A 21338-nucleotide genomic window follows, 5' to 3' on the forward strand; every position below is an offset into this window, starting at 1 on the left:
TTTTAAGACATTTTTAATATTTTGATTTTAATTACAAAATTTCTACATAAATATTAATAACTTTTAGATATTACATTTTTTTACAAATAGTTGTAGAAATTTTATCTTTTTGATCATTCAGAAAAGTCATAAAATTGTCTTCATAGCAAATTCGTAGTAGATATACTATTATTACATTGTTTATGGTTTTCTTGTTTATCCTTTGTTTTTGGATTTAATATTTTGGTATTTAAATTTAGAAGATTTACTATAAAAAAAAGGATAATTTTAGACTAAAATATTATGGAAATGAAGACTTCTTACATATTTAAAGATTAAGACTCAAAAGGAACAAAATATTCAATCAAATATTACTATTTTCGTTTATCAAATGAATGAAAAAGTAATAATTATTATAGTTAACTGTAACTACAATTACAATTATTGTTATAAATTGTAACTTTTAAAGTTTAATGCAAAAACTTTATGATAATGATCGTGAATTTTAAATATTCTCGTGCAGATTTTATAATATCTTGTTAACACTTCGAATAACTTTTATCCTATCATATCCGCTTTTAGGTTGAGGAACTTTTTAACAAAACTCGTTTGCAAGTTTCTCATCTCCCGTTGAAAGTATATTTTTTTTCACTTACATTTTTCATCAATTTTGTTTAAGAACACTACACTTACTTGCCCAATATTAAATTAGTTTTACTATACAAGATGGATTTTATGATGTACAGTGATTTTTTTATCACTTTAAATTTAGTTTGATAACATTATTTTTATATAAATCTGGCAGAAAACGAAGGAATTCAAAGAAACAAAAATTCTTATATTTATAAGTTGATCCACATTATTCAAGGTAGACACATCTAAATTAGATATGTGTGTGTGTAATATTTTCCTAGTAAACTTTAAGAACGCGCGAGTCCGTCCAAATCTTCTCTCTATTCATACACTTGGCTTAAATTAGGAAATTGAAGATGATTGTGTGACTCAGAATTTCACTTTTTCACAGAACGAAATTATTTTTATTTCTGCGGATTGATGCGATCACGTACATAATAATTTTCCCGAAAAACATACTTGCATATTTATTTTAAGAATTCAGACATCAGTTTATAGTTTTCAACTTAACTTTTTGTTTACTCTCTCTCTCTCTCTTTTTACTTAAGTAAATTTGCAATTACTAGCTTCCAGTTATTTCTATGATATCTGTTAATAATTATCACAGCAATATTATAAAGTACAAAATGTGATTCTAAGTATGATTGAAAACTTGCTTAATGTCTAGGCTTCATAATTGAATATTGACTAAAGTTATTTTTTTTAAACAGAATTAGAACGGTTTTTATAACGTATAAAACGTGATAAACATTTTCCTTATAAACAAATTATGAGAAGAAAAAAATTGTAAAACTCCAATTTTCGATATAGAATTGCTTCATTAGAGTCTTTAATAGTGCATGATTGAGCATGAATTTCATTTTAACTTTTCTTTGATCTGGAAAAGTTTGAGAGTTCTTCCAAAAGGTTCATTTTTCATCACCAAGGACATTCAGTTCCAGCCTGTTTGCAAAAGTAACGATCGCTTCTGCGTTCTGCTTTACAATTTCTGCCGTTTCTTAATAACCCTTAAGTGAAAAGAAAAAAAAATGTTTACTATAAACTAGACTTGTATTACACTCAAAACACTTTATAATAATAGTTTACAATTAAAACGAATTGTATGTTTGCAATAAGGTGTAATGAGTTTCCACGAAGAAAGGAAAATAATCTCGGGATTTGATTGGATGCAGGTTGTTAATGTAATTGAAAAAAAAAAACAAGTTGTATAGCCGTCAAGTGGATACTTGCGTTAGGCTTATCCGAATCGAATTGGTTGCATGAAAGCGTGTTTGCAATTACAAATTTTCCTTTTGGATTTGTGCAAGCAAATAGAATTACTATGGATTATTTCTACCTTACGTTTATTTCACTGTTGGGCGACTGATTCGTATCACTTTTATATTATTATCAAGATTATTTATGTAATAATACACCAGAAGTTTATTCTGCAATTATTTAAGAAACTACAGGCGAAACTTATTGCATGTCTGAAGAAAAACAAAACTATTTATGAGAGAACTAAACAAATTTAAAAAAAAAAAAAAAAACTAATGTTGATATTGTTCTTAGCGATTACAATTAAGATTCCATTCGCTTCTATTTTTACATTGTGCGAACCAAAAGCGCGCTTAATAACAGCCCTTTATATATATATAAATTTTTTTTGTCGCGTCTCGAAAATCGCTGGAGCGATCACAAATAATTACCATAAAGAATGAACTCATTTACACATTTTAATTAAGAAGCGAATTTAGATAAGGAAATTGCAATTAGGCTTTGCCGCGTACACATATAAATACGCAAGGCAGGGGTTCTCTAGATTAAAATGGATGTAACATGAAAGCATGTCCGAAATTGTAATTCGCTTGTAAAGGGGGTGACCCGAACCCGCCCTTAATAGGACAAACCAACGTGAATTAAACGGCGGCGCATGATTCGCGTTACCGCAACATTTCCTAATTATCCTGTTTGGATCAATTTAAATGGTAATTTGCCGTTCGAAAGATCTTCCGTATTCCTAAGGTAATGGACAGAAGATGGGATATAATTATGAGTAGAAGAGTGATCGGTCAACGGAATTGATCCCAATTTGCAATCCATTTGCTGCAGAGAAAGAGAGTTGTGGATCGATTGCGTACGAGGAAGATCGAAATTATTTTTTTTTGCTAATTAATTGATGACCGCTCGCTTGTTGCGATTATAACGTTACATAAAGCTGGACACATGTCGTGATTATTTGCTCCTCTTACATGATAAAAAAACACTAAAAGCGTATTTCCATCTCAATTCTAATTGTAATGTAAGTAGTTGACATGCGGATAGCGGCGCTATATCAATCAACGTTTCTTCTCTCTTTGCCGAATGCGCACCATATGGTGCGTTCCGCGCTTCGCAAGAACCGAGTCCTTGAAGATGTGTTAATTAACTTTTGTAATATCTCTCTTTTCTTTTCGTTCAATTAATTTATTGCGTTCATTAATCATTTCACTGGCAAACTTAATCCAGAGCGCACGGAACTTCAGGGATGGTCAAATCGTTTACGTATAATCACTAATTATCTCACTTGATTAATATCAATGTTTTTGTTAAAAATGATATTGATTTAGTTTTTGTAAGGCCTAGAATGTTACCACGTGCAACACCGTTATTATATCGATTTTAAACATTCATAGAATATCCAAATTATTGATTATTTTATAAAATATTGTACGTTTTCATTCACTTTGTGGATACAGAAAAACCTCGCATAGTCCGGCTTCGATCAGTCCGAATTTACTATAGTCGGTTTTGAAAATTTCAAATAAACTAAATTTGAATTGAGTAAAATAAAAATAAATTTTAAAAATTGAGTACACAAAATTCATACATTTAAGTCCCTTATTTTTTACGTATTTAGCTTCAAACAGTCCTAAATATTGGTGGAACCGTTCATGCGCACTATATGAGATATTGCTGAATTTAAAAGATTGGATTTCAATAAAACCATACGATATTTAGTTTTTTTTTTAATTTCGCGTATTTCAGTATAATTAATGCACATGTGCTATACATCAGCGCTTTCTATACTGTGAGACGCGGACTGGGCTAAGGGGAGGCGCGAATATTAGTCAAAGTGAGCAGTGACTGCTAAAGTTTTATCTATTTTATGAAATGTAGAGGAGGAGAGACGCCAAATGATTAGATATTTTTAAGGGAGGCGTAGTAACATCAAGTTTGGAAACCACTGCTATACGTAATAGGAAGATTTAAAGTTATTGAGTAATTCAAATAATTAGTTATTGATTATGATCGAAAGATAGTTATCATATAATACATTTTACATTGCATTGCAGTGAAAGAAAAAGTTAACTTCTATAACATTTTGATGTGAATAACTTATTAGTAATTTCTTTCTTATAATTTTGACTCTTTAACTTTTTGAAGATTCTACTATTCTCTATATTTCTTTTGATAATTTGAATAATATACTGATGAGTTTAGAGTAATTTTCCTCTTTTAGAATGTATATATAATACATACAATACAATTTTTTTCAAGAAGAACAAAATATTGTTATTTGATTAAGAATAAATACTTATCACGCACATGTAAATCATCTCAAATGGATTTGATGGATGCGTTAATTGAAGAAAATAACACAAACATTGACTTTATCATCTTCTAACGTTTAGTTGATGTAACATTCTTTTTTGGGAATTAGTAAATACTTTTAGTTCGATTACCTTTATTGTCAATACCTCGCATAGTGAGGGTAATCAGTTCCGCACTATTTAAAACCGTACTAATCGAGGACATTAAAAATAAACAGTACAAAGAAAAAAATGATGATTTATGTATAAAAGAGAAATTTGTGTACTAATTTATTGTAATTTTACTCAATTATTTTGTTTGTTTTGATATTTTCAAACCGAACTGTTGTGAATCCGCACTATACGATGTATTGCTATATTTCAATTGGAATTTCCTTTCTGGACCAGATATACTAAACAAACACAAATTTCTCGTGACACGAGTAGAATCAACAGCGTTCGAACAATGGAAACGATTAAATAATCGTATTTAATAAAGCATCATTAATAATTCATTTGCGTCAGGGTTTTTCTTCAGCTTCGCTTTTCCGGCTCCCGTTTTCCGGCGAATTTGTTTTACATAAATAAAGCAATTGCGGAAACACAAAGTTTAATAATAACAATAATAACGGGTCGGCCTACGGATCCCACGCGTTATGCAAAATGTTCCATTCCGAAAATGGAAGTACACGAAAACCCACGCCGCTTTCGCGAATTAATCGCATGTTTAAAGAAGAAGAAAGGAGAAGAAAAGAAAAAGGTACGCGGTTGAATAATGAAATGAAAATGCGAACGCAAAACGGAATAATTTCAATAACATTATTTAATAACAGAAGAAGGAAAAAAAGAAGTTAATCGATAATTTATTTTAAACGCTGGTGTTATGGAAATTGCAGTTTAAATCAAACATTAAGATTTGTTTAAATAGTTTTGTTGTACAACACAACTTGTATTTTAATACGTATTACTCTAACAATTCGGTTATGTTATAAAGTAAAGAATGATTTGTCTTGTATGATAGATGGTATTATTATAGACGTTTGATATTAATGTTGTAAGTATATTTATTAGTCTTATTGTTTCGGAAGCTTAAACTGAGTAAAACATGTGTAAATAATGTTGACTTTTAATACTGGAAAGCACAAAATGACTAATGTTAACTGAATTTATGAATGATACTGAATTTATTCATTATTATTTTTGCCTATAATGTTTTCAGGAAAGTTTTCACATGAATCCACAATGAAATTTTGAAAAAAAATGGTAATACAAATATATTGTTACATGATATTTAGTCAAAAATAAACATGTTTTATGCTATCGCCATCTCGTGGGAGAATATTAAAAACAGTAACCCTTAAGGGTTTATAATGTTGTTGCTATAGTAAATAAATTGAAAAAGATAATGGTTGAATAAATTAATGAAAAATAAAGTAAAAACAAGTGAAACGTATTAAGTAATTAGTAAATGCAGATAAGATTGCTGCGGTCTTTGGAGGTTGATAAAAGGTTTTGTACGTAATAATGTTGTGAAAAGAGGTAAAGTGAATTGAAAGAGAGAGTGAGAGAGAGCCATGAACAATGATCGATTTTTGTGCCTTATCCTAAAGGAAAATCAGACTAATTGTTAATGCTAACTTGCATCATTCTTTCCGATACAAAGCGCTGATAATGTGTACGCTAAGCACTCGATTTCGAGCAGCTGATTACGTCCGACGACGACAATGTGAGTTCGCAAATGCAAACCAACCCTTCCAGTTATTAGTATATCACAAATATCGCGTTACATTAATTTTCTTGTCGAAAATTCTACCAGCACGTAGATATAATTGTGCACGGTGGAAACACGTTTGCACGAAAATAATCTATTTTTCACGAATGCCTGCGGGTCTAATCCCGGTGGACGTAAATTGGACGTTTCCACCCTACGCACATGCGAAACGAAAAAGGCCCATACACACATCAAATCCCCCCAATTTCCCAGGGCAAATATTTAATACCTCTATGAATATTTCTTGCTCAGTCGGGGGCCTTTCGAACTTTGCCGGCGCTGCAAAACGTTTGCTTATGTTTTACTAAACGAAAATTCAACGCGAGAATTTCGTCCGATCTAATTAATTAACTGCGAATCTTCAACGAACTAACTTATTATCGTGTTTAAACTTTTAGTGATTAATTATAATTTTAACTTCCTAAATGCCTAATATTATTACTATTACGTTAACTACTTAAACTTGTATTATTTATTACTTAAATACTGCTAGGAAAACAGCATTTATTACTAGATTAATTGAGATAATTAATCCATTTCACTCCTGTACTTTATCTAAAGGTCACTATTAAGCATATACTCAACATTAGTTACTTATGTTTTTTTTGGGTTATCAATAGTCAATTAGCCCGAATTAATTATAGTTGTTGGTTAATCAGGATAAAACATAATTTTGTTGTACAGAAATACCTCGCATAGTGCGGGTTCGATCAGGCCGGATTCAAGGTTGGAAAATTTTCAAAACAAATTAAATTTGAATTCAGCAAAACAGAAAATAATTCTAAATAATTATTTTTATATATATCATATTGTAAATTTCATTTCATTATTGTAAAGTTCATTCTTGTCATTAATATTTAGTAGTTTTTGAATAGACTGTGAATTAACTTTTTGTGGGTTATCAATAGTCAATTAGCCCGGATGCAGCGTATACTGCAGCTTCGATTAGTCCGGATTCACTATAGTCCGATTTGAAAAAATAATTGAACAAAATCAAAATTAATTCTAAAAAGTTATGAATGATTTTCTCTCTTTTTGTGCGTTTTATTTAATTCCTCAATTAGTCAAGTTTCAAACAGTGCGACATATTGACGGAACCGATTATATCCGCATTATACGAGGTATTGTCATTATTTCCATTTTGAATTTCGTGTCAATAATGTCGTGTGGCATTTGCGTACAATAGCAATTTGTGTGTGCGTTCATTCAAATTTCAACCCGATAAAAACGTCCATTTTATAAATTGGATAAATAATGACGAACGCGTTTGACGGGCGTTTCAATTATTTTCCATGCCAATCCGTTTCCGTCAACGTAGCTATTTTTCGCATCGGAAACGAAACTGCTGAGATTTTCTTTTCATACGTACGACACAAAGCCGTTCGCATTTACACTTTTCGATGCACGATGTGAAAAAAATACGATTTAATACATTACGTATCATCCGCTTTGTGACTTGTTTTTAAATACATTTCAATTCTTCCCATGAACAAATAAAATAATTGTATTATTAGAATTACAACTCATGTACTTAATTATATTGGGTAATCCATTTTGTCCTTTTATAGTTATTTTTTTTTGTTACGTAATTGTAAATAAATATTGACAATTTGCCTGTCAATTTTGGACAACCAATATTAACTGTCAAATCAAATGAATTGCAGGTTAAACTTCAAACTGTGCATTTTATTTAATTGTTTGATGTTCATTGAAATAAACAAATTAAAGAATGCAAATTTAAAAACCAATTAAAAAAAATAATAATTTCTAAACTTATTATTATTTTCATGGGAAATTGAATAATGAAAATATATTGAGAAATGCTAATAAACTTTGATTTCACAAAATCTTTATGTGTTTCATAGTAGACTTGTTCACAAACTTTATTCAATGTGAAGAATATTCTGAGAAGAAACAGAAACATTGAAATAAGATAATAAAGATTAGAAACGTTTTAAGAAATTAGTATTGCGTGAATGAAAATGAGATTAAGATTTATAAATGTTTCTGTAATTTGAAAAAAAAAGTGATATTTTTACTTGGATCTATTACAATAAACTATAATTAAGTCCAATTAACTGACCAATTCTATTATTTTTTTTTGTACTTAAAAGTTTTAGTATGTATACTTCATATTTTATAACATAAGTAATTTTGTGGAAAGACAAACAGTAATTTCGTTTTTACCATAAATATTTTAATAGTTTTTGTATGTATAAGGAATCATATATCTAGACAATAACAGAAAAAAAAGATATTAAATAATGAGAGAATGAGATTGATTTATAAATGAAATGAATAATTGATATATAAATAATTATATAGCGTTTATAATCATACACAATAATTACTCTTAGTATTGTAATAATAATAGTATAATTTTATAATGAAAAAGTGAATTAAAATCAAATTAGTTTTCTAGTATCGAAGATAAACAACATTTATTAATGAAATAGTTATATAATCGTTATAATAAAACCGAAACGATGTTATTGTGAAAGTTATATCATACAGATTATTGATATTTCAAATAATGCATTCAATTGTTCGTAGATTTCTATACGTTATGAATAAAAACAAATATGTAACGAATGTGCGGCGCATTTGAACACAAACGAAAATCATTTATGCATGTAAATTTGATTTTGAATAGCTACATTTTAAGTACGTATAATTTATACAAATACCTCGCATAGTGCGAGTAATCGGATTGTTTGAAATAACACAAACTTGACTGTAGAAAAAACTATTATTTACAAAATTACTTGTGTCAATATGTTAAATAATTTTGTGAATTTTAGATTTATTTTTTTTTGTTCAATTAAAATTTAGTTTGTTTTGAAATTTTCAACGTATTAACATTTTCAGACTATAGTGAATCCGCACTAAACGAGTTATTGCTGCATTTCAATAATTCGTCAGTATATTGTCATTAATTGAAATCAAAATTAATTACACTAAATAAATGTAATGATTTATGTACACTTTATGTAAGTCAGACTGTAATTATAATAAATCATTTTCAAATTGTATGTGCAGCAATTTCAACAATTAAGATATAATCCGGTTGTATGATATTATACAAGACAAGATTTGGAAGCGAGTTTAATTGTAAATTTCAGCGAGCAAACGCAGTCTCAAATACAATTAAGTTTTGTAATTGAAAAGCACCATTTAGCGCATCACATATATTTGTTTTGTGTGATTTGTCTAATTTGATTAACGAATTTCGTATTCGAGATTTAATTAAATTTGTGTATAGTACAGTTAGTTTCAGTTAACTGATTGATTTTTGTCTGCTTTAAATGTAACTGAATTATTTATACGCGTGAACACTAAATATGTTAATACTTTGAATCGTTCACATGATTTATAAATCATCTGTGAACATAGTAATTTTTTTTTTCCTGAAAAATCTTCATGATATTTAATAAAATCCAATGGAAACAATAAAATGTTGTTTGTTCAGTCAAACGAAACTTTGTTGTTTACTATAAATTCGATAACAATATTCTTTGTATTGAATACAAGAGAATCGCAGGTTTTTCTTTTTCTGCTGCAATTCATCCATAACAGCGTAATACGGATTTCCAAGAATATCTGGAAATTGATTTGTCGACAACATTTTTTTTTCTTATTTGCAACTGAATATTTTCCAGCTGCGAAATGCGCCTCGTACGTCAACAGCATTTCGCGTTTCATATTCGCTCGCTGAAACGATATTAAATTCGTGCAATTTTGAATGTTATCGTTCAGCACTGAAAATGTTGCGAGATTTACGTCAAATTTGTATAGTTGCTCACATCGCGTTACAAATGAGCTTTCATTGTTTCTGCCTGGTGAAAGTCGGGCTTGATGAGATCATTCAGGCTGAAAGCTTTTTGCGCAAATTGTATCAGAGTGCTTTCTGTCTGATGAAATAGGTAAATATTACGATGTTTTCCCAACTCTACATGTAGTGAATTCCTATATGAAACGTTACTTTTATTGAATTGTTTGATGTATATGTTACGAGTGAAAGTATAATTGTTTGTCGAAGAACGTAAATTGTTGATGAAATGTTTTTCCTCTTTAAATGCATCAATTCGAACATAATGTTTGAATAATATAATGATTCAAGAGATTATCTAGACCAGGGTTTCTCAAACTTTTTTTGCAACCGAATTCTTCGTAAATCTTGATTTTTTATTGAATACTAAATTCAATAAAATTAACACCTATTAACTTTTAGTCCTAATAACTATAGGACATAGTTTGGAAAAACCCTGATCTAGACTAACCTAACCTAATAGCTATAGCATATTTCAAATGTTTGTTTTACCAAAGCTACTTGTAATTTTTTATGATTAATATTCTGATATATTTGCAATGAGTAAAAAGTAAAGTTAATTTTCCTAGCATTGTTTACTAGCTGTCACAACTACATGTTGGCAGTAATACTATTTAAATGTATCAATTTCGGAATGAAGTATTACCATTTTTTTCTTTCATTTATATAAATTAATTATTGTGTTATGAATGTATAATTTTTAATCAAAAAGAAGTAAGTGTTTACATGATTCGCAATTTCCACTATTTAGAATCTAAATTTTAGATAAATAATGTCTCACATTTTGAGAGATTTAAAATAATATGAAAACGTATTTCGGAATGTAGCTTTACGATTTTACAGCAATTATTCAAATTATAATACGTTCATTTACAGTTGATGCCACGAACATTAAAATTTAACTATAAGTAGTCTTGTTTGATCTAGTATTTCGACTTTTGTTTTGCCATAAAACTCGCATCAATTTTATGAGATATTTTTTTTAGAAATTTATGCATTGTATTAAACTATTTATGAGTTGATTTCTATAGTTCCAAAATGAAATGTCAGGTACAATATTCAACGTTTAAATAATGCATCATTACTACAATTAAGTATTGTAATTTTGATGGTTTTGTAATAATGCAGTTGCTATAATTCATTGTTTTGTCGTCAAAAGCAGAATTTGTGCTGGAAATGTCTGTGCCATTGTAAGCCTCAGTGCTCCCCAGTATATAAACCACAATGGATATCCATCGTTTCATTATATTCTTCATACAAAATTCGAACGCATTCGTGTTGTTGTTGTTGTAATTGTTCTTTCTTCTTGTGTTTGTTGTTTTTGTTTATGTTACATTCGGATCGATGTAAACGTTCCAATTAGTATTTGCATTCGATTAATTCTCGCACAGGCTCATTCGTTAACGAGCTTCGATTGAATTGAACTCTCCTCGGTTGTCTGATTTCCATCTGTACAATTATTCAGTGCGATTCTAGTGGAGAAGTCCTCCTTCTCCTCCATATTTCGGAATCCGCAAACGTAGTTTCATAAAAATAAACCGTTCGCGACAACCGCCGCCAACGACATTCCAAGCACGAAAATATTTTCCCGCAGACGAAAATAGACGCCCGCCCGCTCGCCTTACACCAGATTACATTTATTAAAATCATTTTTTTTTGCCCCATTTTATTTTTCGCTCGAATCTCCATATCTCTTTCTGTTGCTGGAGTTGTATTTTGTATGCTTAATGGATTGAACTTGGGTATAAACTCAATCCGTTTTGTACTCAAGAAATTGTAATTTGAGATTAAGTTTTGTAAGTGGTTAAGCACTTAAATAATGATTGCCGCAGTTTAAGTTTGTTAAGATTGGCTATAAATACTGGTAGTGGCAATTCTAAAATGAAATTGAGAATCTATGTTTACGTTTTTTTTTTGCGATTTAGTAAACAAGCTATGAATCTGCTAATATTAGTTTGAAAAGAGATATATTTAAAATAATTTTGTTGTGTTAAATGTATCTTTTTTTATAAATTACGTAGTTGGAATGAAAAATCATAATTATCTTGATATCTGCATTAATCTAAATCTACAATATTGAAATGAAAAGAGATATATTTAAATATTATTGTGTGTTTTATACATATTTCCATAATCCACCCTACATATTTATCAAAATTACTTTATATGTATGAAAAATCAAAATTCTTTTTATGAATCTGATTCTGCAAATATTTGTATACATAATGATATACTTTGAAGTATCTGCGTCTTTCCATGTGTTCTATTTTTTTTAATTACTCTATTTGTAAAATATATCTTAATTCTTATAGTAGTCCATATTCTTTAGTGATTAGGTTAGAGCGTTGTTCAAATATAATGCATTTTATTGATTATATAATGCGTTTCTAATCTTTTATCTTTGTAAACTTTATTTCAACTTTGTTCATTTGTGAATACATATTCAATATTTAGTAATTTGCTAAACATAACTTAACTATTAATTAATCACGGTTATTATAACAAACATCGCAATTTACTTCAATTCATCTTCAATTTATTCAATTATTGTGTTATGGAATTATATTTTAGTATATGTTGATCTTTCCGATTCAGCAATAAAATCAGCGGAAAATCTTACTATATTTTAACATTTGAATGAATACTGTAAAATAGACAATCAATTGGTTTTACTTTATATTGTTGTCAAATATTCAAGTTTATAAAAACTCACTAATAAAAGAAAACAACAATGATAAAAATTATGTTTTTCCAGAAAGTAAATCATCGTAAAGAGAAATTTCGTTACTGAATCTAACATAAGATTATTTACATTACATTACATTTTATTAACAAAAACATTGAAATAAAAGTTATATTTTGTAAAATGATATATTGAAGTGACAATAAGAAGAATGTATATTGAAGATAGATGACGTGAAAGACATGGAAGATAGATATAATACAAGTGATCAAGTAATTGTAAAATAAATAACCAGAACTGACCCAGAAACGTGATTGATATTGGTTGCCAATATGAGATTGATTAAGATGTGAAGAAATCTATTCATGATTGATGGAAATCTAGTTGAATGTGTTAAACGCTTGATGTAATGTAGGATACAAGAGATTTAACTAAAAGATTAGTTTCTGAAATAAATTGAAGAAAAAGATGTTATGAAATTATAAATCCACGAATTAGATTGAAATATTTATTAGTTTGTAAATTGAAAAACTAAATGTTTATGAAATTTATTGTTTATGATAATACTAATCAAAATATTTAGACAAAATATCAAGTTTAAGTGTGTTTGTTACAAAATTAGTAAAATGTTTTCGTTGCACAGGCGTATCTATTTTAAACTAGTATTGAGCATTCAGAATTGCAAACAACCAGTCCAGTTTATGATATTCTCATTTCCCGTTGCAAATATCGTTTTTTTATCGTTTTGCTAATTATCTCTAGTTTTGTTTGTTTTATTATTATAAGTGAGCAATGAAAAGTTTAACTAATTGTGCGCAATTCAAAATAATCACAGCATAGTGCTGCTTCGAACAGTGCGGAAATTTGTTAAAAATTATCACACAAAATTATAATTTTTATGTACATAAATAATTGTTTGTTTGTCTTTATACAGTCAAGTTTTGTCTTTATGTATTTAGTTACTGGATTAGTCCGGTTTCACTATGTGAAGTATTATTGAATATTTTAATGTTTACGTGCCTTGTTTTGTGGACTAAAATTTTCACAGATATATATTTACTTAGTTATGAACATTTTTCATATATTTGTGTTTCACTTTTATTTATTACAAGAAACATTTATTTATTTCAATTATCTGTTGGTAAGAATTATTTCTCTTTCTCTATGAGTAACGCAATTTCTTGTTGAAATTCAATTTATAAAACGGAACGTGCTCTGCAGATGGAAACGAAACGAACGATCTGTCATTCCTAAAGAAAGTTGCGCAACGTTCTTCTTTTTTCCTCCTCTTCGTGGCATCTTATGCCACTCTATTTACAGCAGTGCCGCATACACGCATTTCTTTTTTGTTTGTGCGTTTTATTAATAAAATTCGACAGCCCGGTTTTTGGCGTCGCCACAACAGGTGCGTCGCGACGTCGTCACGCACTGCACGCACGCACGCAATTGGACAGAAGTGGAACGGGCGTCGCGTACTATTAAATTTCTTATGTAGAAAATAGCAAATTCTTCGCTGTTTGGACTGTTGTGCATAATGCGTGTGTACAGGGCCGTTGTGCGCGACTAAAAATAATGCGCCCCACTTCATAAGAAAATGCACGTGAAGGGAAGCAAAATTGCCGCCTCAAAAGGCTGACGCCACAGAGCTTTAGCCCTGTGATTAGGGTTGTCCTGCGTGTGCACATAACGTGCAAAATTTTCTCTCCTTGAGGCGCATTGCGTTAACAATAGTAACATAAAATGTAAATATGTTACATAACAGAACGCTGAAGATCGAAAGAGGAATACGTTTACTGAGCCTTACTTGATGTGTGTCTTATTTAACAAAATCTATATATCCTCGAGATTTGTTATATTAGAGATTACAGCGAGCCGAGTTTCAAGTTTTAAAAAGAAAATTGCATTAATACTGCAAAATATTAGTTTATTATTAATGGATGAGAAATAATTATAGTTATTTCTAAAGTTATGTACATGAAGGTCGTTTTGAACTAAAAGAAGATAAAAAGATGTTTAATTCTTTTAACAACAGAATTTAAACGAGTTTAATTGCATTTTTAAAGTATATATCTTTTAAGAAATTTATACATGAATAAATATATTTAATTGGTATAATTGTATATTTGGAAAAAAAATGTTTTTGTATCATTCCGATAATTAATTATTATATTGTATTAAAATTCTGTTAATCTATTATGAAGAAGTTTGGATTTTATTTAAGATTACTAAAACGTTTTTGTTTCATAATTTTCGAGATTGATCTATTAATTAATTTTGTAAAGTGCTTTTGCTTCTAAGCAGTTCAAGAGTTCTCATATTAGTTTTCAATAACTTTCCATTGTTTTATCCGCAAGTTTCCAAACTTTCTTATAGATTAATTTCAACTTTTTTGTTTGCTCAAATAAAGGGTGCATATTAATTATACAAGCTCTTTTTCTTCAGAAACTTTCTATTGATTTTCATTATTGTATCGTCATCTTCTTGTACCATTAGTATCAATTTTCTCTCCATCTCCTGAAACCATTAACTGTGGTAATGGATGAGTATCTTTGTTTGGTTTTATATTTCTAACTATTGATGCTTCAATGTGCAAGGACGAAGGATGCGGAAGATCCATCAAATTGTGTTTTATCCGAGCTCAACGTTGCGTGATGATGCATTATTGTCACGTCACGGAGGAAACTCGTAAATCGCATTTTCTTACAAAAACTTGGAGCGCAATATTTATGCGCTGATCGTGTCCCAATTCGTTTCTTCGGTTTCCTTCCTGTCTGCAACCAACGCCAGCGAATCCTTTAAATTCCGTTGATATATCATGATTTTCTCTCCTATTTTTCGCTATAATGCGCGAACGTCGTAAATCGCAATTCATTTAAAATAAACTAATGTTTAAGTTTGATTTTATGATATTTTCCGAGCAATATTTTAGTGTTTAATAGCAGTGAAAGTATGTTTGTTATAAGTAAATCCTATCTTTAGCTATAAATTCGTTCAAATGCATCATTTGTAAATTGAGAAATTGTAATGCGAAAACTCATTTCTCGTAGACTAATAAACTATATTTCTGTTGAATCAATTACAATTTATCTTTATAAATATTTAGCAACTTTATTAGTTCACTCATTATTGCAAAATTTTACGTTAAAGATTTTGTGTTCCAAATTCTTCTAACTTTTAGAGTAAATAAAGGAGTTTCTTTTTGATGTTAAGGTTTTCCTTTCGTATCAAACTTTAACAATTCATCAATTATTTAGTTATAGTTATAAAATAATTTGGTAATTACATTATTAAGAAAATATCTTTTATTGTATATTATTGATTAAATGATGTTGAGACGAGTTTCTTGGATTGTTTTGTTATGCAAATATTAATTAAATTGAGAACGGGTTTCTGCAATTTACGTCTCTGGCAATATAGTGTTTTATTAGAGACATTAAGTGTGCTACCCTTGCAAGCGATATCCATTCAAAACCTTCATCCAATTTATCTTCTCTTAAACTACTTGCCTCTGCAGACACCGGCTATGAGCGTAGTTTGCGAATTAATCGCGTCAACATCAATACTGCTTGCACTCACGTTCAATCCAATTTCGGTGATATTAAATTCTGCCTACGACAAGCAATTACCGCTAATACTCTACATACCTGCATTATACACTTAATTGCTTGTAATTCCATAATTCGGAGGTCGTGGAATTAATCTTAGTTTACTTTATTCGTTTAATTTTAATTAATTATTTTGTTGCTATTTAATGCATATTTCTTTTGTATTTATATAAAGAACGAACCTACACGAATTTCAATATTTGGTATAGAATATATTAAGGTGGGAAGTTCTGACTTTCTATTTTAGATGTTTTGATCACAAAACTAAACAATTGAGTAAATTGCTGTGTTGACCTAACAAATCGTACTTTTGGTATTGAAAAAATAAAACAAGAATTAATCTGTATTTAAGGAAAGTACTTTTATTGCATGTTTTGCAAACTTTTAGGAATATCTTGTAGATTACATATATCCAATTTGTTCTATATTTTGAAGATTATTTCTTTTTATAAAATATGAACTTTATTGATAGAAACGTGTTTCAATAAGTAATGTAAATCTGTCTTTATATAATTTAGTATGACAAACTAAATTGATGGAATGGAGATAATATTTGATGACTTTGCTGCTTTTGTTAATGTTAATAGCATTTTAATGATGATATTATAATAAATATTTAATAGTAAGTAACCAATTTGGTGCTATATTGATTGCACAATACTATACGCAATGATAATTAGGGTGCTGCTATTTCCGTACTATATTCAAAATCGTTATAAATGGAGAGAATGTTGATATTTTTGATACAGTTTTTGATAAATAAATACAAAAAATAAGAGGTGAATGAAGATACAGTTGTTGTAGTATAAGATAATTAATGAAGGTTTCACATTAAAAAAATATTAAGTGATTGGTGTCATATAAACTGAAGAGAATGAACATTCTTTGAGTGTAAATCAAACGCAACTAAAGTCTCATTTTCCTTATTGTTCGGTGTTCTCTCCACCATGAACAGACTTCCTTTTTGGTAATGTAATTGTGTTTGAAGGAAAGATAAACTTTAAAAATATTGAAAAAAAACATAGTGCAATGCATTCCTTCCTTCATGGGCGAATAGAACTTGATTTTCAATAATAATCCAACAGGAAGTTGCGTTGCTTTTCGAAGCGTAAATAGATACGGAGATATTACAAATATTGACAAAATGTGTTTGTGTGCTATTCGAATGGATTGCTAATGGTGTGGTTTATTTTTAGGAACAAGCGTTGGACGCGAAGAACCAGGCCGCTTCTCCGGAAGACACTGAGGACCTGTCTCCGCTTCCAACCCACGGACAGCAGCCCGTGCGACGTCGCGGCGGCATTTCTGCGGAGCCGGTATCCGAGGAAGATGCCACCAGCTACGTCAAGAAGGTCGTGCCGAAGGATTACAAGACAATGGCGGCTCTGTCGAAGGCGATCGCCAAGAACGTGCTCTTCTCGCATCTGGACGAGAACGAACGCTCCGACATTTTCGATGCGATGTTCCCCATCAACTGTCTGCCCGGCGAATCCATCATCCAGCAGGGCGACGAAGGCGACAACTTTTACGTGATCGATCAAGGAGATGTCGAGGTACGGAGTAATGGGACACAGCATCCGGAGATGTTAAAGTCATCCGTCTTCTTCCGTTTTTTTTTAGGTGTACGTGAACAATGAGCAGGTGACGACGATAGGCGACGGCGGCAGCTTCGGAGAGTTGGCCCTCATCTACGGTACCCCAAGGGCGGCCACGGTCCGCGCCAAGACGGACGTCAAGTTGTGGGGCATCGACAGGGATTCGTACAGACGCATCCTGATGGGTTCCACCATCCGCAAGCGTAAGATGTACGAAGAGTTCCTGTCGCGCGTCTCCATCCTGGAGTCGCTCGACAAGTGGGAAAGGTTGACGGTGGCCGACGCCCTCGAGCCGGTCAGCTTCGAGGATAGGGAGACCATCGTCAGGCAGGGAGAGCCCGGCGACGACTTCTACATCATAGTCGAAGGAACGGCTCTGGTGATGCAAAATCGGGCGGAGGGTGAAGAGCCCAGCGAGGTGGGCAAGCTCGGCCCGAGCGATTACTTCGGCGAGATCGCACTCTTATTGGACAGGCCCAGGGCCGCCACGGTCGTTGCAAATGGACCCCTCAAATGCGTTAAACTCGATAGGGCCAGGTAATCCATCATTTTCTTATGAAATCACATTATTTAAACAAACTTTATCTGACAAAATTACTAATTAGTATTTATCAATGCAATCAATTTTAATAATTGAATATCTCATCGAGTTAAATTTAATTTTCAGAATGTTTTGTTTTTTGTTAAATTATATTTTTTAGTAATTCATTTTTGATTCGGAAAACACCGCAAAAGCTAAATGTATCTATAACTAAGATTAATAGAAAAACAATCTGCAAGAAGATGGAACAAAACCTAATACACGAAACTTGCCAAGTCACTTTTATAAGAACTTGTAAAATATGAACACAATCCTTATTACAAAATAGATAATAAATATCCATTGATTTTTCACATATTGATAGATTTGCTTTTCAAATATTTCTTTAAAGTAAAACCATTTATTATTAAACATGATTGATTGATGATTATTTGTAATTCATCTAGTCGATTTAATTATTTGAACAATGAACTGTGTTGCTTTTAAACTTTTTTTTCTATCGTGTGCATAATTAATGTAAAATTCGATTGATTTTCAGATTCGAGAGGGTCCTTGGTTTATGCGCGGACATCCTGAAAAGGAATATTACTCAATACAACAGCTTTGTGTCTCTTTCCGTTTAAATTAAACCATGGCAGGTGCTATCAACAATCAACAACAAATATAACAAACAAACAGCAACAGCAGCAGCAGCAACAAATATATACTTATATAGATTTATATATATATAATCTGTGCCTCAAAGAAAAATAATGATGTTTCGATATAAAAAAAAACCGAACTGATTTCAGCCAAATTTTACGTCTTCACATTACTATTTATTTATTGTTTTGTTTATTTTCTATATATATATGTATATTACAATACGCTATATTTTGTGTGTGTGTGTGTGTGCGAGTGAAGAGTCGTAGAAGAGTAATCTCGAAAGTATTTTTTACTACTTGTTGTTTCTTTCTCATATATAATATATTTTGTTTTTGTATGTTCGGCTCTCAGTTTTAGTGCGCGCATATTATTTGTTTTATACGAAACGCATATAAATAAATAAATATCGCGAAGCAACCAGTTCCAAGAACGAAGAAAGGAGGAAGGAGGTGCATACTTAATATTAGTTAGATGTAATGGATGCAACAGTTATTTGTGTTTTTTTTTTCTGTTGCCGGGTAGAAATAATACTAAATGAAAAAAAATAAATATAAATATAAAAATGATGCAAAATATAAATATTGTACGGAGAAATGATATAATAAAAATATATATATATAAAAAATAAATCTGTCGCTAAAGAAATTGTAAAAAAAAACAACAACAACATATATATTATTAATATCATTAATTAATTGATTAAATAATTACCTAATTGTGCGAGTTTGTGTCGAGTTTATTATTGATGTATATAATTAAATTATTTACGTTTTCGTTGTTCAGTCTATACGGTTAATCTATCTTCTGTTTCTCACTTTCTTTGTTTAAATATTAAATATATCTATATTGATTTATATTATTGTTTATTTGTGATTTATAGAAACCCAGATATTTATTACTATTATTATTATATACACACTACATAGTTATATATATTTCAAACAAGCTATATATGATTAATAATAAAGTGCTAACTTCATTTTCTACAAATATCTTTGTTTTGTATCACGTATCACCTTTTTCTTAATTCCTACACAACTACTCCCTACAATCCTATTTATCTACTATTTGAGGAGTCCGAAATTCCTAAATTTCTAGACCCCACAAACCTTTAGACAACTGAATCAGACAACTTCGTCAACTGAATCAACATCGGATCGTCGTGGCCGACCATTTTATTATCATCTATTGTATATGTATATTTCTTAGGTCTACCACTTTCCTCTTAATTATTTCAAAGCATATTTCACGTATCCATCAAATATACAAACGGATACTTGTTGGTGATTGTTTAGAATAATTTGTGAAATATTTTGAAGAACGGTTACACATTAAATCTTATAGTTGCGTCTATTTTATCAACACTCAACAGCCTTCTTCCGCCCTTAAATATTTGGATAGGATCATAAAAATAGATAGATAAACAAACAGTTGTATTTTCCACAAGCTCAAAACTGATTTCTTTACCTCCCACACAGCCCCTTTATGAAATGAACACATTTTTGTATTATATAAGTTAGTTTTAGCTATAGGGTCGAACTGAGAGGAAGTCTTAGTTGGAGGGCCGAAGGACGAGCACTTTCATCCTAATTACTAACTTACGAGAAGAATGTAACTCTTAGTAATAATCCATGAGATGAACTATTGTATAGTTGACTTCTCAATAAAAACTCCGATGTATACAATAAAGTTAATTAAGGATATTGCATTCAATATTCATAAACCCCTCTAAGACTCCACAACGACATAACTACGAGATAATCCACGGTGTCCAGAGATTTCTTAATCCTGGTGTCGTGTCCCAGGGATGGAATTCTGGACACAGTGGAATATCTTCTTCTGGTGTTGTCGTTGTGGAGTCTCAGTTGTAGGAATTAAATAATTCAATTGGTTTAAAACAAGTTCATTATATTAATTGGTACTCTTGGGGTTCTTTCTAAGACAATGTAGATACTTTAAAAGATTGACTAAGACTAATTACAAATACTGATTGTACTAACAAAGTTAATTCTTATTAATAAGGACGGGGTGGGAGTTTGAGGAGTAAGGCACGGTTTTGAGAAGACGCTCCACTTAAGTTTCCAATTTGTAGTTAGGTCTTATCAGTTGAAAATACGAAGAAACGCTGCAAAACGGTCACTGTCTTCCGTGGGATTTGCCTACTCTGCATATTGATTCTGTCAATGACCTATAATAGTCCTCAGTGGTACCTAATCTTTAGTGGTTCGACACAACACTGGGACACGACAGGACTATCGAGATTCTTCACTTGACAAACCAATAAAATTACATGGTAATTCCTCTTTCCTGTACATTTTCTAGAAAATTATAATAATACCCTACTAGGAATGTTCAAAAGGTGGATAATTCATTTGTCGAGATGTTCATTTCTCCTATTAAAAAGACTTATTATTTATTATCTTTAAATTGACGGTAAACTTAAAGAATTATTTTGTGCGTTAACTATATATAATGAGAACATACACAATGCTTAACATTGAATTAA

General features: G+C 30.5%; 1 protein-coding gene across 2 annotated transcripts in view; it reads left to right on the forward strand.

Annotated features, from left to right (window-relative positions):
* Positions 1–18886, forward strand: part of LOC108563597 (cAMP-dependent protein kinase type I regulatory subunit) — a 33127-nt gene extending 14241 nt beyond the window's left edge. For both annotated transcript variants that reach the window (XM_017922323.1, XM_017922324.1), the window contains exons 2-4: positions 17248–17604; positions 17672–18183; positions 18726–18886. In XM_017922323.1, the coding sequence (XP_017777812.1) occupies positions 17248–17604; positions 17672–18183; positions 18726–18810 (954 nt within the window). In that variant the 3' untranslated portion in view covers positions 18811–18886. The remainder of the gene's footprint in view (positions 1–17247; positions 17605–17671; positions 18184–18725) is intronic.
* The last annotated feature ends 2452 nt before the right edge of the window (positions 18887–21338 follow it).

Source organism: Nicrophorus vespilloides, unplaced genomic scaffold (genome assembly GCF_001412225.1).
Source record: "Nicrophorus vespilloides isolate i.1.1-1 unplaced genomic scaffold, Nicve_v1.0, whole genome shotgun sequence".
In the NCBI taxonomy this organism is placed as follows: Eukaryota; Metazoa; Arthropoda; class Insecta; order Coleoptera; family Silphidae; genus Nicrophorus; species Nicrophorus vespilloides.